A 22,030-nucleotide genomic window follows, 5' to 3' on the forward strand; every position below is an offset into this window, starting at 1 on the left:
ATCCTTTTATTATATAAACAGCAGTGGTTGCATTACCACAGTAGTCCATTAGGTGGAGGTGTCCACTAGGGGGAGCTCTATATTGCAATGTGGTCCAACCAGTTGCTCCAGGTACGCTCAAAACTGTACCTCTTGAACTTGAGTGAGCAAAGATTGGACCATACCAGCAGGAATGATCAGGAGCGGGAACCCTTGGTGAATATTTTATCCCTAGTCCAGGAGTCAATTGTCCTCAGCCAGCTAAGATCAATTTACTCGGTACAGTTGAAGATGTACAGTGTTAGCCATGGCTCAGTGGGCAGCACACATGCCTCTGAGTCAGAAGGTTGTGGGTTCAAGTGCCACTCCAGGATCTTGAGCACATAATTCTAGGCTGAAACTCCAGTGCAGTGCTGAGGGAGCATTGCACTGTCAGAGGTGCCGTCTGTTGGATGAGACATTAAACCGAGGCCCTGTCTACGCTCTCAGGTGTACATAAAAGATCCCATGGCACTATTTCAAAGAAGAGCAGGGGCGTTATCCCCGGTGTCCTGGCCAATATTTATATCTCAATCAACATAACAAAAAACAGATGACCTGGATTATCATATTGCTGTTTGTGGGATCTTGCTGTGCGCAAATTGGCTGCCGCGTTTCCCACATTACAACAGTAACTACACTTCAAAAAGTTCTTCATTGGCTGTGGACATCCAGTGGTTGTGAAAGGCACTATATAAATGCAAGCCTTTTTCTTTTTGGGCTGTTCCTGATCTGGTAAGGCTCAGTTCCACACAAGGGGAGGCAGAGGGGCAATTTATTGACATGTTAATTCTGTAACTCTTAGCTATCAATTAAAATGTTTTTTTTTAAACTTGAATTAAGGGTGAAGCATCTTAAATTTATATAATAATCCCCTATCATGATCATGTGAGGACGCAGATTTAAAAATCTAAAAGGTTTTGACAGAGTGGATACAGAGAGAATGTTTACACTTGTGGGGAAGAGCATAACTAGAGGCCATCAATATAAGATAATCACCATGAGATCGAATAGGGAATTCAGAAGAATTACCCAGAGAGTGGTGAGAATGTGTAACTCACTACCACAGGGAGTGGTTGAAGCGAATAGTATCAATGCATTTAAGGGGAGGCTGGACAAGTGTATGAGGGAGAAGGGAATAGAGGGTTATGCTGATGGACTTGGATAAGGAAAGACAGGAGGAGGCTCGAGTGAAGCATAAACGCCTGCATGGACTGGTTGGGCCAAATGGCCTGTTTCTGTGACGTATATCCCATGTAATCCTGTGTAAAAATAAATGGCAAAAGAATCAGGGGTGAGATGAGGAAACATAGAAACATAGAAAATAGGTGCAGAAGTAGGCCATTCGGCCCTTCGAGACTGCACCACCATTCAATATGATCATGGCTGCTCATGCATTTCAGTACCCCATTCCTGCTTTCTCTCCATACCCCTTGATTCCTTTAGCCGTAAGGGCCACAAATAACTCCCCTTTAAATATATCTAACGAACTGGCCTGAACAACTTTCTGTGGTAGAGAATTCCACAGGTTCACAATTCTCTGAGTGAAGAAGTTTCTCCTCATCTCGGTCCTAAATGGCTTGCCCCTTATCCTTAGTGAGGAGAATTTTTTTGATGAGGAACACGTTGCCTGAAAGGGCGGTGGTCGCAGATTTAATATAAAACTTTCAAAAAAGAATTGCATCTTTGCTCGAGAAGGAAAAATGTGCAAGAATATGGGGAAAGAGCAGTGGGAGTGGGACTAATTGGATCGCTCTTTCAAAGAGCTGGCACAGGCACGATGGGCCAAATGGCCTCCTTCTGTGCAGTAAGATTCTATGTCCTGTAATCTCCTGTGGGAGTTTTTTTGTTCACTTTGTCTGAATGGGTAAGGTGCCAGTTCGTACGGGTGAAGGAAGGAACGTCTTTGTGATACAAAAGCTAAGTACTGCGGATGCTGGAATCTGAAATAAAAGCAGAAAATGCTGGAACTCAGCGGGTCAGGCAGCGTCTGAGGAGAGAGAAACAGAGTTAACATTTCAGGTCGATGGCCCTTCATCAGAACTGGCGAATGTTCGAAATGAACAGATTCTTCAGGAGCACTGAAAGGGGGAGGGGAGGAAAGAACAAACAGGGAAGGTCTGGGATAGGGTGGAAGACAGGAGAGATTAGAGAGACACAAGGGATGATGGGCCGACTGGAGATGGTAATGGCAGAAGTTAGAAAAAGATTAGTCTAAATAGGGTGTGAATGGCAGGATAGTTACCGGCTGCTGTGGGAAACAGAGAAAAAATAAGATCGATCGAGGGTTGGGGGGGGTATATAAAAAAAAAAAGAGGAAAGGGAACAAAATCTGGGCAGAGGTTATGGTCTGAAGTTGTTGAACTCGATGTTGAGTCCAGAAGGTTGCAAAGCACCTAAACAGGTTTGTGATGGTGGACCTGTGGCCACTCTGCCCCAAGTCAACCTGAGAAAAAGACCAACGGTCAGATGGCACCCAGGGGGGTATCTGAAATTCTCGACCACCGTGACAGTCGCCCATGTGGCGTCAGAGCCACTGAGTCACCGTACGGTCAGGGGAATGCCGGTTGGGCCCATCCTTGTCCAGATGGCTTTGGGTTCATCGCAGGTGACAGAAGCAGTTCTTATTGACGCCGCTAGATGGCGCCGCATGCCATAACTTCAACCTCCCATTGAGTGTCTCGAATTCGGTCAGCCATCAACCACACAGTGTTTGATGTTCTGGTTTTTTTTTTAAAATGATAATTTCAGGTTCATCAAGGTTAGGGCCCAAAACGGAAGAGTTTCCCTTTCAGGCACCCCCCAAGCGTAAGCATCAAGAATTCCCGCTTCAGGCGTGACAACGGTGAGATGCCGAGGGAAAGCTTCCGTCCCAGCAGGCTCGGGGGGGCTTTTGCTCATGTTTGAGGGGATCGTGAGTTGCTTTACTCTTTAACCGGATCTCGCCTCTCCTGATGATACTGTCTTCTGCTGGAGGGTTCCACGGCCATCATTCATCATTACCTACCTCCCCCCTCTGGAGCGTGAGTGTCACTGGGCTGTTTGACTGTGCAACTTAGCCCAATTCGGCCTCCACCCAAATCCATCAAACATGTCCTTGCCAGCAGGGGTCACTGCATAACAGCAAGAACCCGAGCTTAAATTTATCTGTCTAATTGAGACAATTGTAATGTCTCCCAGTTGGGTTCAGCACAATGCCTGGTCTGTGTAGCTCTGTCCTACATTGGGCAGTACAGTATAAACAGCCACCAAGGGAACAGTACAGACTACTGTAACTACCCCACCATATATAATGCTTAATTCAGTGTCAGCTGTGGCTCAGTGGGCAGCACTTCGTTCCAGGGACTTGAGCACCAAAATCTAGGCTGACATTCCCAGTGCAGTGCCTCCCCGATAAAGTGCAACATCCCCAACGACACCTGGGAGTCCCTGGCCAAAGACCGCCCAAAGTGGAGGAAGTGCATCCAGGAGGGCGCTGAGCACTTCGAGTCTCGCCGCCGAGAGCGTGCAGAAATCAAGCGCAGACAGCGGAAAGAGCGTGCGGTAAACCAGTCCCACCCACCCCTTCCCTCAACCACTGTCTGTCCCACCTGTGACAGGGACTGTGGTTCTCGTATCGGACTGTTCAGCCACCTTAGGACTCATTTTTAGAGTGGAAGCAAGTCTTCTTCGACTCCGAGGGACTGCCTATGATGATGATGATGGATGAGGGAGTGCCACACTGTCAGAGGTGCCGTCTTTCGGATGAGACGTTAAACTGAGGCCCCGTCTGCTCTCTCAGGTGGACGTAAAAGATCCTGTGGTACTATTTCGAAGAAGAGCAGGGGAGTAAACCCCGGTGTCCTGGCCAATATTTATCCCTCAACCAACATCACTAAAAACAGATTATCTGGTCATTATGACATGGCTGTTTTTGGGAGCTTGCTGTGTGCAAATTGGCTGCTGCGTTTCCTACATTACAACAGTGGCTATATTTCAAAAGTACTTAATTGGCTGTAAAAGCGTTTTGGGGCAGTTGGTGGTTGTGAAAGGCGCTATATAAATGCAAGTCTTTCTATTTCATCTCCAGCACACCCAACTTAATTGCAAATACCCTGCATGCTAGCTGCATAATATACTTTTACTGAATATAATCTTGAATATTTCCCTGTGCTCACCCATGCCTTTGTAGTATGCCCATGTACAAATGGTGCTCATTCTCACGCACTGTTTAATATAATTACCCAACCACACTGATTAATATCAGACTTTGAATGTTCCTATTTACATATTCAGTCCTGCAGCATTGCTACATGTGTGTCTGCAAACTCCCTCTTGTACATTGGCTGGGGTTTGCCAGTCCATAACTTTACAACCGTTGGTGAATGGGCAGGACATTGGGGGCTGAGGTCACAGTGGTAGAAATGCCTGGCCTCTGTGCCTCACACACTCTCTCTCAAATTTTGTGTCTCACACATTCTCTTCTCTCTCTCTCTCTCTCTCTCTCTGTCTGTCTGTGACGCGGGTGTTTGAGGGGTTAGGGCAGCACTTGGCTACGATCTGACGGTGCCTCTCAACGTGTGTTTCCAGCACTTTGTCCGATCTGATTTATTGTGATTTCTATCAGTCTGAGCTGTAATTTAAATGCCAGACGTACACCCTGTCATGCGACAGGATTTGGTAAAAGAAGGAACTTGCATTTATATAGCGCCTTTCACGACTTCAGGCTTTACAGCCAATGAAGTACCTGTTGAAGTGTAGTCAGCCCTGCATTGCTCTATATGCTGTAATGGAGGAAAGTTACTGCATCACAATAATATTCCAAAGCATCGCATTTACAAAAAAGTCACTTGTAATGTGGGAAATGTGGCAGCCAATTTGCGCACCACAAGCTCCCACAAACAGCAATTTGATAATGACCAGATAATCTGTTTTAGTGATGTTAGTTGGGGGATAAATATTAGCCCAGGACACAACTCCTCTGCTCTTTTGAAAAGTGCCGTGGGATCTTTTACGTCCACTGCAGAGAGTGGACAGGGCCTCGGTTTAACATCTCTGACAGACAGCACCTCCGACAGTGCAGCACTCCCGCAGGAACATCAGCTTAGATTTTTGTGCTCAGGTCTCTGGAGTGGGACTTCTGATTCTAGAGTGGAGAGTGCTACCCACTGAGCCACAGCTGAGCTAGTTTCAGTGTTCAACTTCCAGTTTATTTCATCTCGCTGAAGTTTTGAACAAGGTTTTGAAGTGCACGCTCCACCAGTAGATTGAATTTCTCAGGTTCTATTTACTTTGCACAGAGGGGGGGTACACGATAAATTCTTCATAAAAACATACTAATGCTTCCCACATCCCCAATGAGTCATTTGGGTAACTGCATCTTACAGCAAGTACACAGGTTCTGACATCTGGTCTGTGCCAAGTTCTCTGATCACAGGTGCCTAGCAGTGGCATGCTATGACTGGTGCCAGTGCCTCTGAGCTAGGGAGGGGAGAACAGAGCATACTTAACAATAACTTGTATTGATATAGCACCTTTAACGTAGTAGAACGTCCCAAGGTGCTTCACAGCAGTGTTACAAGACAAAACAGATACATTTGACACCAGGAATCAGTCTGGTGAACCTTTGCTGCACTCCCTCAATAGCAAGAACGTCCTTCCTCAGATCAGGAGACCAAAACTGCACACAATATTCGAGGTGAGGCCTCACAAAGGCCCTGTACAACTGCAGTAAGACCTCCCCGCGCCTATACTCAAATCCCCTCGCTATGAAGGCCAACATGCCATTTGCCTTCTTCACCATCTGCTTTCTTCACCACCTGCTGTACCTGCATGCCAACCTTCAATGACTGATGTACCATGGCACCCAGGTCTTGTTGCACCTCCCCTTTTCCTAATCTGGCGCCATTCAGATTACCTTTGTCACAGTCACAAAGGATGTCACTTGTGACTTTGATGAGAGCAGTTTCGGTACTGTGGCAGGGGCGAAAGCCAGATTGAAGGGATTCAAACATTGAATTCGTGGAAAGATGATCACTGATTTGCGAGGCGACAACACGTTCAAGTACTTTGGACAGGAAAGGGAGGTTGGAGATGGGGCGATAGCTAGCAAGCAAAGTGGGGTCATGGGTTGTTTTTTTTGAGGAGAGGGGTGAGGACGGCAGATTTGAAGGAGAGGGGAACAGTACCTGAGGACAGAGAACTGTTAACAATGTCGGCTAACATGGGAGCCAGAAAAGTAAGTTGCGTGGTCAGCAGTTTAGTGGGAATAGGGTCAAGAGAGAAGACAGTGGGTCTCATGGATAAGACGAGTTTGGAGAGATTAAGAGGGGAGAGCAAAGAGAAACTAGAAAAAGATATGTTTAGGGCTAAGGCTGGGGAGCCTCAGATGAAGTTTGACCCTGTGGGCGAGGTGAAGGAAGGGAACTCGCAGAGGCAGCTGATCGAATGGTCTCAATCTTTGGGACAAAGAAGTCAATGAGCTCCTCACACTTGTTGTTAGAGGTGAGTGTGGTGGAGACAGGGGAGAGGGGTTTAAGGAGACAATTAGCAGTAGAGAATAGTAGCCGGGCGTTGTTTTGCTATCTAGAATGATCCTGGAATAGTGAGCAGTTTTTGTAGACAACAGTAAGAATCGATAGGGTTGTGTGTGTTTGGGCCAGATCTGGCAGTGAATGGCTAAACCAGTTGTCCGCTACATCCGTTCAAGTCTACGCCCTTTGATGAGGGAGCGAAGATGCGGGCTGTACCAGGGGGAACGGCCAGTGTAGGAGAGAGTAATCTTTTTCAAAGGGACTAGGATTTCAAAGGTAGTGGTGAGGGTGTGGTTGAGCAGATCGGTGGCTGCAGAAATTTCATTGTTAAAAGGTTGGACAGTTGCGAGTTGATAAGTGCAGTTGTAAGAGAATTTGGAGAGAGTTTTTTTTCAAGGGCGGATGCAGAAGGAAGGAGGTTTGGATTGGGGAAGGGGATGTGGGTCGAGAGCGCGACAAGGAAATGGTCAGAGATGGCTTTATCTTTACCTTTAGCCTTCAGGATTCATGCTCTTGATTATTGCCCAGTGGTGTGTGTGTGTGTGTGTGTGTGTGTGTGTGTGTGTGTGTGTATAGATAGATATTGGGTGAAAATCTGCATTGTGATGCCCCTCACGGCTGAAATAGTCTACTGACGGGAGTCAGGACTCTCATATGAGGAGCTGGCAGTCGACCAGGTAATAGGTGGGTGCTGGTGTTCCTTGAGTTGTACCCCAGCGAGAATCTGCCTCTTTCGGATTGGAAGAGAGAAAATTTGGGGGTGGTGAGGGCAAGAAAAGAAGGAGGAAAGATTTGCCTTTCTATAACGCCTTTCACAACCACCGGATGACTCAAAGCGCTTTACAGACAGTGAATACCTTTTTTAAAAAAAAAAGGTGTCATCACTGTTTTAATGTGGGAAACGCGGCAGCCAGTATAACAGATATAAGATACAACTCCATTGTGAGACCGGGTGCTCCAGAAAATCATAAATAGGTCTCGGTTCAACCTCATAATGTGGGCTAGCTTTGGGCCTCAACCTGCCTCTCAGCTTAAGTTCACTCTCCTTCGATTGTGGTGTATGTTCTGCACCACACATGTATAGGAGATGCAAATAAAACCATGGTTTTCGCATTCCCTATTTACCGCAAGGCACCTCTCTTCCGATAACCTGTGACTGTGGTATCGCCATTGTGGTAGCCATGGTCAACCGACTCATTGATGAGGCTTGAATGTTGCCTCGAAGGCATCAGAAGCAGAACTGTGCTATCGCCTCAGTCTCCCTCAGCCGAGGGAGCAAGAATATCAATACGTTTTTACATTGCTTTTGATACGGAACAATGGCAAAACATCTAATGTCGGAATGATAGGAACATCGGAACAGGAGGCGGCCATTCAGCCCATCGAGTCTGTGCTATTGTTCAGTTAGATCATGGCTGATCTGTAACTTAACGCCATTTACCTGCCTTGGTTTCAGATCCCTGGAAACCCTTACCCAACAAAAATCTACCTCTCTCAATTTTGACATTTTCAATTGACCCACAGCCTCAACAGCTTTCTGGGGGAGCGAGTTCCAGATTCCTACTTACCCTGTGTGTGAAGAAACACTTCCTGACATCACCGCGGAACGGCCTGGCTCGAATGGTCAGGCTACGTCCCCTTGTTCTGGACTCCGACTCCGCAACCACCTCCCCCCCCGGCCTCCCGCCGCCCCCCGCTGACCATAAACATTATTACTCAAGGGAGTATAAACTTAGTCTGTGCAACCTGTCTTCATACTGTAATCCTTTTAGCCCTGGTATCCTTCTGGGGAGTGTGCGCTGCTCCCTCTCCAAGGCCGATATCTCCTCCCTGAGATGTGGGGGCCCAGAACTGAACACAGCACTTTGGCTAATCATCATCATAGGCAGTCCCTCGGAATCGAGGAAGACTTGCTTCCACTCTTAACACGAGTTCTCAGGTGGCTGAACAGTCCAATACAAGAGCCACAGTCCCTGCCACAGGTGGGGCAGATAGTCGTTGCGGGAAAGGGGTGGGTGGGACAGGTTTGCCGCACGCTCCTTCCACTGGTTAAATAAAGTGAGTAGATCACAATTGATTTGGCCCGTGGGCTAGCAGCTCCTGGGGGAGGAATTGGGTTACGCCCTGTATGGGGGTGGTACCCAAGTCAGGGTGGGCCTTCCTGCGCCCGGTGTGGAAGTCCCTCCCGCCCAGGCCACAAAATTGGGGTTACCGCTCCCTCGCAAGGAATGGAGCGCATTGTCGCGGGCTGCACTTGTTGGGGCGGTGTCCGGGGCGCGACGCGGGCGGGATCGGCGGCTTCTCCGCGCAGCGCTGAGGAGTTTTTTTTCCCCCAAGGTCCCTCCCCCTTACCGTTGAAGGGGAGGGGCCGCCACACACTTTGATGGGCTCCACTGGGCCAACGCGGAGGTCCAGCCTCACGGGACCGATTCCGCCGCAGGGCGGACAGGGGTCACAGTGGAGCGCACAGGGGTCGCCGTGCATGGCGACGATGCAAGTGGCCGGAAGCGCAGCGGCCCAGGATGCTGCTCGCGAGTCTTGGCGCTATCGTGTTCACGCCTCAGCTAACTCCCGCGCAATTTTGCAGGTGGCGGTAGTGCGCGCCACCCCCCCCCCCACCAGGTGAAAACAGTTTTGCGCCCCGTTATCGCCCCCCGGGAGGAGCAGGGCAGGGCAATTTCGGCCCCCTATCTCTGATCACTGACTCTCCTGAGTAAAGTCAAAGTCCAGGAAGAGCAAAGGTCGGACACAAAGGTTGCTGAGATAACTTTGGATAACTTCAACACCCAGCAAGAATTAGATAGCTTGCTAGTTAATGATGAGCACGCTTGTTTGTTAAAACAGTACAACTGAGGGCTATCGAGCAAAACTCAGTTCGGACCTTAAGCGGACCTGCACGGAGAAAGACCATGAGCAACCTGGACAGGCAAATGCTCGCAATTCCTGGGGAGTTCGTTACACGTGAGGTTCGCGATGTTGGATTGTGCGTGCTGCTCTGTTTGTGGACTTAAGCCGAATGTCTTGAACCAATAAAAATGTGGTTAATTGTCAAGACATATTACCATCTCGAGTGTCCACAAATCTGTTGCTAAAAAGGATTGGGATTGTCCTCAAGGACTGCACCCAAGTGAGATGTGAGCTCTATTTTTTTTTTTTTTTCGAGGGAACTTCCAATTTTCCTTCCAGCATTAGTCGACCACGTACACTTCTCCCAGTCAACATCAAACAAGGAAAGAAGGAATACTGGAGGATGTTTCCCCTGGCTGGGAAGTCTAGAACAAGGGGTCACAGTCTCAGGATATGGGGTAGGAAATTTAGGACCGAGATGAGGAGAAATTTCTTCACTCAGAGGGTGGTGAACCTGTGGAATTCTCTACCACAGAAGGCTGTGGAGGCCAAATCACTGAATATATTTAAGAGGGAGACAGATAGATTTCTAGAAACAAAAGGCATCAAGGGGTATGGGGAGGAAGCGGGAATATGGTGTTGAGATAGAGGATCAGCCATGATCATATTGAATGGCGGTGCAGACTCAAAGGGCCGAATGGCCTACTCCTGCTCCTATTTTCTATGTTTTCTATGAATAGTATTATGGCACACCAATGATTGTTACCTTACCTGCACAGTGTCCATTGTTGTCTTTGATTCCAGATGAACAGGAAATGGAGGCAGCCAAACACTGATCCCCAAGCGTGCAGAGCAACAACACTGGAAGCCAAGCAAGAACCTCAGTTAGAATCCGACACTTGAGTCATCCTTTATCGGAGAGTTAACTTCGCATCGAGGACAGGCACCACGAGGCAAATTGCAGAGCTGACTAGACATTGGGCCCAGACATTGTGGTCAGAGGCTTCCCACGGGCGCATGCCGCCAAGCTGAAACACTTCAACGAATCTACCTGGCAGTCCCGGAGGCTCGTAGGCTTGCGGTCCTGGCCCTCTATGCCAAGGCCTGCGTAGGGGCCCATGTATCCCGGGAGCGCAAGGGTTTCCTCGGGATCACGAGGGCCGGCCCAACCTATCAGAGTAGGGGGATCCCCATTCCGACTTATGGTGGTCCCGTATGTACAGAACTGCCACAAGTATGTGTGTGATAAACCCTCAAAACATACAAACACCGAAAATAACTTTAAAAAAAAATCACATATTTCAAATGAATAAAAATGGAATTTATTTAATTATTTAAAACATTTTTTTTCAATACATTTACATATTTAAAAAGGGGTTAAAAATCAACTTACCTTATTTAACAGGATTTTAAATATTCAAATTATTATTTTTCATGCATTTTTCTATACTTTAAAGGCTTACACTGATAAAAGCAAACCTTACGCCTGCTTTGTTCAGTGGTAAGAGTTTGAAGGACATTCTCTGGGCAGGAGTTGGCAAATAGCCCACCCCTCTGCCCACCGAGACCCTTTACTTTCGGATGGGGTGGACCTGTCCAAAGAGTTTTTGACAGATGGCAAGTGTTGGGTTTAGGCGCGTACCTAAATACCGGAACTTGCGGGGACCCCCACGGGCGCGTGCACCTCGTACCCGCCCGTGGAGTGCGCGCGATTTCAGGCCCATTGTATCTGCTTGGCAGGATAAGCCACGTCAGTGCTTCGAATATCTCTCCACCTCCCCTCCTCCCACCATCCCCGCAGCCGCCACCACCGTATAACCTTGGTACCATTGCGATGTTTCGCTCCAATTTCCACATTAGCATTCGTGTGTCCCGAATGAGTGAGATTGCCAAACTATAGCCAGTCTAACACTTTAGTCCCAGGCTCATTTCTCTCGAAACGGGCAGACTGAGCGATGACTGAATAGAGGCCTTTAAATGAAACGTATAAGATTATGAGGGGGACTTGACAAGGTGAATGCAGAGAGGATGTTTCCGCTGATGGGGGAAGACTAGAACTCGGGGGCGTAATCTTAGAATAAGGGGCCGCCCATTTAAAACTGAGATGAGGAGGAATTTCTTCTCTGAGGGTTGTAAATCTGTGGAATTCGCTGCCTCAGAGAGCTGTGGCAGCTGGGACATTGAATAAATTTTAGAAATAGACAGTTTCTTAACCGATAAGGGGATATGGGGAGAGGGCAGGGAAGTGGACCCGAGTCCATGATCGGATCAGCCATGATCTTATTGAATGTCGGAGCAGGCTCGAGGGGCCATATGGCCTATTCCTGCTCCTATTTCTTATGTTCTTATGAATGAAGGGTTTTGATGAGGTAGACATTGAGGTGGTGATCCAGCTTGTGGGAGAGACCAAAACAAGGGGCAAAAATATAAGATAGTCACCAATAAATCCAATAGGGAATTCAGGAGAAACTTCTTTACTCAGAGAGTGGTGAGAATGTGGATCTCACTACCATGGAGTGGTTGAGATGAATAGCACAGACACATTTAAGGGGAAGCTAGGCAAGTATACGAGGGAGAAAGGAATAGAAGGATATAGTGATACGGTGAGATGAAGTAAATAGAGTGGCAAACCTGGTTTCACACATATCAGTTAAAATAAAAATTATTTCTTGGGTTGTGGGAGTCGCTGCCAAGGCCGGCATTTATTGCCCATCCCTAATTGTCCGTGAGAAGGTGGTGGTGAGCCGCCTTCTTGAACCGCTGCAGGCCACAGTGCTGTTAGGGAGGGACCAGGATTTTGACTCAGTGACGATGAAGGAACGGCCGATATATGTCCGAGTCAGGATGGTGTGTGACTCGGAGGGGAACGTGGAGGTGATGGTGTTCCCATGCGCCGGTTAGGTTTCCTGTTTATTTCTCTCGGGTTATGCTCTCGCTGTCTGTGGCTCTGAAGTACGTGTCTGAGCTGCACAAGGCCCATTGACCGCTCTTTGGGGCTGTGTGTTTTGTGGTAGGTTACAGTGCAACGGGGCTTTTGAGAATTTGCAGTTTCTGAGCTGCCTGGTGCAAAACACATCTACTGGTGCATTGGTGAGGAGCAGTCTTGGTCTCACCTCCACATTCTCCATCATAATCTACATTTCACGGTCACTGTGTGGTCGCATTTCATGAGAGCTGGAGCGAATCCAAGATTGAATTGCAGCCTTCGACATGTTGTTGCACATAATCTATCATCATCATCATTGGCAGTCCCTCGAAGCGAGGATGACTTGCTTCCACGCAGAAAAGGGCTGAGTTCACCGCTGTTTCAATGAAGGACCTAATATTCCAGGTCCCGAACTACATCCCGACGAGTGGAAGATGCCTGTGCGTGGATTTTTTTTTTTCACGTGTGGTGACCGTTGCACACCAGCCACCACACGGGCTTGACAGAGCTAGGTCTTGGTCCAGTGGCAAGGGTTAACCCAGATCACTGAAGACCAGCCCCGCTGCACGGACCTAGTGCGCGCACATATCGCAGTGTGGGCTGGGCCCGTGCTGCCCCTGGGCCCTCGCCTCTTCTGAGCCCCAAACTCACGCCTCTCCTGGGCCCCGGTCACTTCCCTCTACAAACTCTTGCCGCTCCTTCGCCTCACGTGCCGTGCCTGTCCGCGCTGCAGTCAGCCGTCACCCTCCTGCAGCAGCCACGTGCTGCTCCCTGGAGTGGTATACCGCTGCACGCTCCAATGGCCCCGGCCTGCTGATGGTCACCTAATCTAGAGCGATAAACTTGACAAGAAACTAGCAAGCTCTCCTCATAGTTCGGTTATTAACTTCACCTACCAGCGTGGTGCTACACTACAGATTAAATCCCTCGTGTTGAATAAACTACAACAACTTTAATTGTAAAACAGCATGGATAAATTACCCAAGGTGCTTCACAGGAGCGTTACCACACAAAGTTTGACTCCGAGCCATATAAGGAGACATTAGGACAGGTGGTCAAAGAGGTAGGCTTTAAGGAGCGTCTTAAAGGCGGAAAGAGAGGTAGCGAGGCGGAGAGGTTTAGGGAGGGTGTTCGAGCGCTTAGGGCCCAGGCAGCTGAAGACACGGCCACCAGTGGTTGAGCGATCGGCGATGGTGCAAGAGGCCAAAATTAGAGGAGCGCAGAGATCTGCGAGGGTTGTAGAGTTAGCAGACCGAGGAAAAGCTGTGTGCCTCGTACATTATTTCCAGACCAGTTTAAAACCATCACCTTGGAGTCTAGTCCTACACGTTGAAAGCTGTAGCATGCTTTCAGTCACGCATGACTTTTATCAGGCAATCATCATCTTAAAAAAGGGGGAGAGTGAAGCGGAGAGGTTTACAGAGGGAATTCCAGAGTTTAGGGCCCATTGCGCAGGCCACCAATTTTTAATCTCAAGCATTGCTGGACCGGGAGCCAGTGTAGTTTGGTGAGCACAGTGGTGATTGGTGAGCGGGACTCGGTGCATGATTTCAATCCATGTACTTTGAAATCCTAAATGAATCTCATTTAAAAAGGAAAGAAAGATCTTGCATTTCTATAGCGCCTCATCACCTCAGGATGTCCCAAAGCACTTTACAGCCAATGAAGTATTTTTGAAGTGTGGTCACTGTTGTATTGTAGAAATCACAGCAGCCAATCTGCGCACAGCAAGCTCCCACAAACAGCAATGTAACATCGCAATCAAGAGACATCTGAACATTTCAGTCTATGTCTATTCTTGTGGTCTCCAATCTCATTGTCAAACAACTCTTTTTTTTTTTAAAAAAAGGGGTTAATCATCTTAGCATTTACCATTGTGTTGGGGGTGTGGCCGGGATGGGGACAGGAGTGTGGTGGTGGGGGTTGTTCGGGGGGGGGGGCGGGGGGGGGAGTTTCTTCTACTGTCGAATCTCATTGAGACTGGTTCTCTGTGAACCTATGTCCTCCAGTTCTATGCTCAGTCGGAGCCACGTTACCTGTTTACATCTAAAAAACAATCTCTCAATTTGTGAGAAAAGACTTATAAAGTTGAAGCTTTATCATTGGAATAGAGAAGGTTAAATGAGGATCAAATAAAAGTTTTCAAAATGCTGAAAGTTTTTGAGAAGGTAAATAGTTTTGGACTGATTGCTGAATCAGTAATAAGGGGCAAGAGACTGACTAGAAGAAAGGGGAATATTGAAAGATTTCTTTTCATGCAAGGGTTATAGGTATGTTGATTTCTGTAATACAAGTGAGTTTTTTTTTTAAATTGTTGGGATATGGGAGTCACTGCAAGGTCGGCATTTATTGCCCATCCCTAATTGTCCCTTGAGAAGGTGGTGGTGAGCCGCCTTCTTCAACCGCTGCAGTCCGTGTGGTGAAGGTGCTCCCACAGTGCTGTTAGGGAGGGAGTTCCAGGATTTTGACCCAGCGATGATTAAGGAACGGCAATATATTTCCAAGTTAGGTTGGTGTGTGACTTGGGGAACTTAGAGGTGATGGTGCTCCCAAGCACCTGCTGCCTTTGTCCTTTCAGGTGATCGAGGCCGTGGGTTTGGGGGGTGGACAATAGGTCAGTATATGATGAATAGGAGGAGCAGCAAAAGATCATGGCGGAGGTACAGCAAATGAGGGTACAGGGCCCAGAAGGGAGCATGGGCCAGCCCACACTGCGATATGTGCGCGCAGTAGGTCTGTGCAGCAGAGCTGGTCTCTAGTCGTCTTGGTTAATCCTTGCCACTGGGCCAAGACCTACCTCTGTCAAGCCCCTGTCAACATCTGTGAACCCATGTGGAAGCAAGTCATCCTCATTCGAGGGACCACCTATGATGATGGGGTTTGGGAGGTTCTGTCGAAGAAGTCTTGGCGAGTACTGAGGTATGGACTGCAAATCATTTAAAAGGGAGTTGGATAAGTATTTGAAAAGGACAACATGTGAAACAATTCAGGTAGGATGGGGAAAATACATTTAGAATGGATGGCTTCAGTCGAAGATTTAGCAGCACTTCAGGCAGATATTAATAGGTTGTATCTCAATGGCTTATTAGAGAGTGCCTTCTTTCAAATTTAATTCAGATGGTGCCTCTTCTGTGCTGTCGGTTGTATTATTCTTAGATCGTGTACACGTGAACATTTCTGAGACTTGTCTTGGTGTTGGTGTGCACTGAAGGGTTCCCTGCGACCTTGGCCATCCCAGCTTTGCATTAGTTAGTGTAAGCAAGGCAGCTCCGAGCTTAAGAACCAATGGTTGGTGCATCGTACACGGTTATCTCTCATCGCATCAGAACCCAGCTATGAATGCAGTGCTCAGCAGCTGGCTGAGATCTTATTGGGTCCTACTGCAGGCACAGTACGAGGGGAAAGGACCGGTCTAAAATGCCAAGAGTTTACAAAGCAGCTGATTTCCTTTTAATGATGAGAAATGTAACATTTAAGTATGAATAACTGGAGCTCAGAAGGAACGTTAAAGAATATTTTGGCTGCTGTCCGCTGTGGCTCAGTGGGTAGCACACTCGTCTCTGAATCAGAAGGCTTAAGGGTTCAAGTCCCAGTCAGCGACTCGAGCACGAAAAATTCCAGGCTGACACTCCCAGTGCAGTGCTGAGGGAGTGCTGCACTGTCGGTGGTGCCGTCTTTCAGATGAGATGTTAAACCGAGGCCCCGTTTGCCCCCTCAGGTGAACGTAAAAGATCCCGTGGCGCTATTTCGAAGAAGAGCAGGAGGAATTATCCCCGGTGTCCTGGCCAATATTTATCCCTCAATCAACATAACAAAAACAGATTATCTGGTCATTATCTCATTGCTGTTTGTGGGAGCTTGCTGTGCACAAATTGGCTGCTGCATTTCCCACATTACAACAGTGACTACACTCCAAAAGTACTTCATTGGCTGGAAAGCACTTTAAGATATCCTGAGGTGGTAAAAGGTGCTATACAAATGCAACATCTTTCTTTACTTTAAATGAGATTCATTAGGATTTCAAAATACATGGATTGAAATCATGCAGGCAGATAGTGGTTAAAATCCGAAACACTGCTGCTCTTAACCTGCTTTACCCCAGCCAAAGTGCCTTACCCCAGCGCAAGTTCATCCTTCCCCCCACCCCCACCGCATTGTGTACGGATTGTTAACAGGTTTATTGGGTATGAAGTGAACAGTGACAGTGTCGTGACTTCTAGATATCATCCACTCCAACAATGTCCCTTATAAGGGGGGGGGGTTGGAAGAACACGATATCTCTTCCCCGAGTTCCCTCTCTCCCCCCCCCCCCCCAGTCGCTCACTCCCCCTCTCTCCCCCCCCCTCCCCAGTCGCTCACTCCCCCCCTCTCCCCCCCCCCCCCAGTCGCTCACTCCCTCTCTTTCCCCCCCCAGTCTCTCACTCCCTCTCTCCCCTCCCCCAGTCTCTCACTCCCTCTCTCCCCTCCCCCAGTCTCTCACTCCCTCTCTCCCCCAGTCTCTCACTCCCTCTCTCCCCCAGTCTCTCACTCCCTCTCTCCCCCCCCACCCCAGTCTCTCACTCCCTCTCCCCCCTCCCCCCAGTCTCTCACTCCCTCTCTCCCCCCCCTCTCACTCCCTCTCTCCCCCCCCTCACACTCCCTCTCTCCCCCCCCCCGTGTCTCTCACTCCCTCTCCCCCCCCACCCCAGTCTCTCACTCCCTCTCTCCTCTCCCCGCCCCCTGATCTCTCACTCCCTCCCCCCCAATCTCTCACTCCCTCTCTCTCTCCCCCCCCCCCATCTCTCACTCCCTCTCTCCCCTCCTCTCTCTTCCCCCCCCCAATCTCTCACTCCCTCTCTCCCCCCCCCCCAATCTCTCACTCCCTCTCTCCTCCACCCCCCTCTCCCTCAGTCTCACTCCCTCTCCCCCAGTCTCACTCCCTCTCTCCTCCCCCCCTGCCAGTCTCTCACTCCCTCTCTCCTCCCCCCCAATCTCTCAATCCCTCTCTCCTCCCCCCCAATCTCTCAATCCCTCTCTCTTTCCCCCCCCCCCCCCATCGATCGCTCACTCCCTCTCTCCTCCACCCCCCTCTCCCTCAGTCTCTCACTCCCTCTCTCCTCTCCCCCAGTCTCACTCCCTCTCTCCTCTTCCCCCCCCCCCCCCTGCCAGTCTCTCACTCCCTCTCTCCTCCCCCCTACCCCCAAGTCTCACTCCCTCTCTCCCCTCCCTCTGAAGGATTGGGGTCAGAGCGGGGGCAGGGAGGGACGAGAATCGGGCCTGGGACCTGAGCGAAGTCTCGGGCCTCAGGTCTTGTTTCTCGGCACCACGCGGAGGGAATGTTTCGTGGACTTGACAGACACATGCAGTGCAAATAGTTACACTGAATTTACAGTTCACGAGACGGACAGTCTAAATAAGGAGATGACGAATATATCTGGTCATAACTATGAACACTGTAAAGATAGGATTGAACTATTTACACACCGAGACGAATGAGCTTGAGGCTACCTTGTCAGTGGTAAGTCCATTTACTTGAATTGCTAACGTGTCAGATTGAGTTGGGTGTAGTTGGACCCACCAGCAAGAGTCGGGTTAATAAGTGGGTGGTGGTGACACCCCTAAATCCACTACTGCTTCTGTCAGGGCTCTCTGAACTTTGATATCTGGGGTCCACACTGCCAGCGGGTTAGTTAGTAATGGGATCGGCATTGTTGGTTAGGGTACTTAGTCCCACGGCAATAGGTTTCCATGGGTTACTGGGTTCACCACTCACTCGGCAGTGGATTCAGACAGCCATGGGGCTAGTAAGACTCGTAGCAATGACGTCCCAGTGTTCACAGGTTAGTTAGTATCTCACCAATGGGTCTGTATTGTTGGAAACACCTCAGACAGTGCAGCACCCCTTGAGTACTAAGGGAGTGCTGCACTGTCAGAGGTGGCGTCTTTTGGATGAGACGTTAAACTGGTGGACTCAGGTGGACGTGAAAGATCCCATGGCAGTTTTTAAAGAAGAGCAGGGGAGTCTTGTCCAACATTCTTTTTACCATTTATCCCTCAAATAAAATCAATAAAAATGGCTGATCTTTGTTGTTTGTGGGACCTTGCTGTGTGCAAATTGTAACGTTTCCTTCATTGCAACAGTGACTGCAGGTCATAAAGTACTTCATTGGCTGTGAATCGTTGATGTTCTGGGATAAGGCAGGGTGCTATATAAATGAAAGTTATTTTCTTAAAGACCAGCTCTTTCTTTCTCATCCAGTCAGTCGGTGACTCAGCAGTGGATTGTGACTGCCATGGGCTTATCGAGATGCTCACACAATGGGTTTGCAATTCTGTTGAATGCGTCAGTCACTCATCAATGGATTGTGACTGCCATGGGCTGAGTCAGTCATCCAACAATGGGTTTGCAATGCTATTGAATTAGTCAGTCACTCTGCAATGGGTTGAGACCTTTCAGGGGTCCGTTGACTGAATAGCAATAGATCTGCACTGTTGCAAGGTCTGCCAACAACACAACACAATACATCAATCTATTTCAGACTAATCTCTGTCCCTATTTTTAATGTATTTATGTGTGTGTGATATAGATATATATATATATATATATATATATCATCATCATCATAGGCAGTCCCTCAGAATCGAGGAAGACTTGCTTCCACTCTTAGCAGGAGTCCTTGGGTGGCTGTACAGTCCAATACGAGAACCACAGTCCCTGTCACAGGTGGGACAGACAGTGGTTGAAGGAAAGGGTGGGTGGGGAGCCTGGTTTGCCGCACGCTCCTTCCGCTGCCTGCGCTTGATTTCTGCATGCTCTCGGCGATGAGACTCGAGGAGCTCAGCGCCCTCCGGAATGCATTTCCTCCACTTACGGTGGTCTATGGCCAAGGACTCACAGGTGTCAGTGGGGATATCGCACTTTATCAGGGAGGCTTTGAGGGTGTCATTGTAACGTTTCCTCTGCCCGCCTTGTCCACGGCCAGAGTTCCGAGTAGAGCACTTGCTTTGGAGTCTTGTGTCTGGCATGCGAACTATGTGGCCCGCCCAGCGGAGCTGATCAAGTGTGGTCAGTGCTTCAATATACACCCTATCCAGGCTTATCTTTTGTTTCTAAACTTGTCCCAATGGGATCAGTGCTTGGGCCTCAGCTATTCACAATCTATCTCAATGATGAGGGGACCAAATGTAATATATCCAAGTTTGCTGATGATACAAAGCTAGCGGGGGGTGGGGGGGGGGGGCGGGGGAGGTGCATTGTGAGGAGCATGCAAAGAGGCTTCAAGGGATACAGACAGGCTAAGTGAGTGGGCAAGAACATGGCAAATGGAATATAATGTGGAGAAATGTGAAGGTATCCATTTTGTCAGAAAAATCAAAAAGCAGAGTATTTTTTAAATGGTGAGAGATTGGGAAATGTTGGTGTTCAGAAGGACCTGGGTGTCCTTGTACACCAATCACTGAAAGTTAACATGCAGGTACAGCAAACAATTAGAAAAGAAAATGGTATGTTGGCTTTTATTACGAGGATTTGAGTACAAGAGTAAAGACATCTTATTGCAATTAGATCATCATAGGCAGTCCCTCGATGAGTTCACAGCTGTTCCAATGAAGGACCTAATATTCCAGATCCCAAACTATATCCCGACGGCTGGAAGATGCCTGTGCGGGGATTTTTTTTTTTTTTTTTTAAAACGTGGGGTGACCGTTACACACCAGCCACCACACGGGCTTGACAGAGCTAGGTCTTGGTCCAGTGGCAAGGATTACCCAAGATGACTGGAGACCAGCTCTGCTGCACGGGCCTAGTGCGTACACATATCGCAATGTGGGCTGGCCCGGGCTGCCCCTGGGCCCTCACCTCTTCTGGGCCCCGAACTCAGGTCTCTCCTGGGCCCCAATCACTTCCCTCTACGAACTCTCGCCACTCCTTCGCCCCGACCTCGCCCCTGCTGTATCTGCCCACGCTCCAATCACCGACCTGGACCTTGATGACATCCCTCTTCACTGCCGTCGCCCTCCTGCACCAGCTCGCGCTGTACCTTGCCGTGGCGTGCCCTGACCTGTGAGAGACCACCAGCGGCAGTTCGGGGCCATAAAAGGCCATAAAAGGCAGCCCCTGGACAGCGTACCACTTCAAGGTACAACACAAGCTGCAATTATATAGGGCCCTGGTGAGACCACACCTGGAGTATTGTGCACAGTTTTGGTCTCCTTACCAAAGGAAGGATATACTTGCCATTGCAGGAGTGCAACGAAGGTTCACCAGACTGATTCCTGGGATGGGGGGATTGTCCTATGAGGAGAGATTGAGTAGACTAGGTCTATATTCTCTAGAGTTTAGAAGAATGAAAGGTGATCTCATTGAAGCATACAAAATTCTTACAGGGCTCGACAGGGTAGATGCAGGGAGAATGTTTCCCCTGGCTGGGGAGTCTAGAACCAGGGGTCACAGTCTCAGAATAAGGGGTCGGCCATTTAGGACTGAGATGAGGAGAAACTTCTTCACTCAGAGGGTGGTAAATCTTTGGCATTCTCTACCCCAGAGGGCTGTGGAGGCTCAGTCGTTGAGTATATTCAAGTCAGAGATCAATAGATTTTTGGATATTGAGGGAATGAAGGGAATGAAGGATATGGGGATAGTGCAGGAAAGTGGAGTTGAAGCAGATCAGCCGTGATCTCATTGAATGGCGGAGCAGGCTCGAGGGGCCGAATGGCCGACTCCCAATTCTTATGTTCTTATTACCATCACCTTTTGCCTCGCACCATCATCCCTTTTGTCTCTGTAATCTCTCCTGCCTTCCACCCTATCGCAGACCTTCCCTTTTGTTCTTTCCTCCCCTCGCGCCCCCCTTTCCCTGCCCCTGCACTTCCTAAAAGACGTGTTACCTCTCTAACCTTTTCCAGTTTTGATGGAGGGCCATCGACCTGAAACATTAACTCTGTTTCTCTCTCCACAGATGGTGCCTGACCCACTGAGTGTTGCCAGCATTTTGTGTTTTTATTACACCAGTCTATTTGTTGCACAAGATACGAACACTATGGTTGAATTCAGCATCGGCTTTACAAGAATGGAAACTTAAAATAACCTTGCGAGGTGCTAATAAAGCAAACCCCAAAAAACTAAAGTGTCCACTTCTCCTGTTAATAACGGAATATAACTTTTGCATACTGATAACATAATCACGTTTCCATGTGCAAGATCAGATAAGGTTCGAGATGCGTCTATTCCCCATTTCTGTTTAATTCTGGTCAGTTGGACAGTTTATCGAAATTCTAATGCTTGTGCAGCACAATGTTCGATGTGTGAAAACCTCCACTCTCTATTTAGATCCTACCATGGTATAATTTGTTCTCAAGGTGTCTGCTGAGAGCAGTGAATAAATGGCAAAAGATGTTTGTTAAACGTCCACCTGCCCAGAAACACTTAACATTTATATAGCACCTTTCACGACCACCGGACGTCTCAAAGCGCTTTACAAGTACTTTTTGGAGTGTAGTCACTGCTGTGATGTGGGAAATGCGGCAGCCAATTTGAGCACAAGCTCCCACAAACAGCATTGTGATAATGTCCAGGTAATCTGTTTTTATGTTATGTTGATTGAGGGATAAATATCGGCCAGTACACCGGGGATAACACCCCTTCTCTTCTTCAAAATAGTGCCGTGGGATATTTTACATCCACCTGAAGGGTCTCATCCAAAAGTCAGCACCTCCGATAGTGCAGTGTTCCCTCAGTTCTGTACTGCCT

The 22,030-nt window shown here is 48.5% G+C and overlaps 1 protein-coding gene across 1 annotated transcript in view; it reads right to left on the minus strand.

The window, feature by feature from the left end:
• The window catches only part of LOC139237981 (adhesion G protein-coupled receptor E5-like), a 73,271-nt gene that overhangs the window by 38,052 nt on the left and 13,189 nt on the right, over positions 1-22,030 (minus strand). The window contains exon 2 of the mRNA XM_070867349.1: positions 10,149-10,238. Within this exon, the coding sequence (XP_070723450.1) occupies positions 10,149-10,238 (90 nt within the window). The remainder of the gene's footprint in view (positions 1-10,148; positions 10,239-22,030) is intronic.

The sequence above is a fragment of the Pristiophorus japonicus genome, chromosome 24 (genome assembly GCF_044704955.1).
Source record: "Pristiophorus japonicus isolate sPriJap1 chromosome 24, sPriJap1.hap1, whole genome shotgun sequence".
In the NCBI taxonomy this organism is placed as follows: domain Eukaryota; kingdom Metazoa; phylum Chordata; class Chondrichthyes; family Pristiophoridae; genus Pristiophorus; species Pristiophorus japonicus.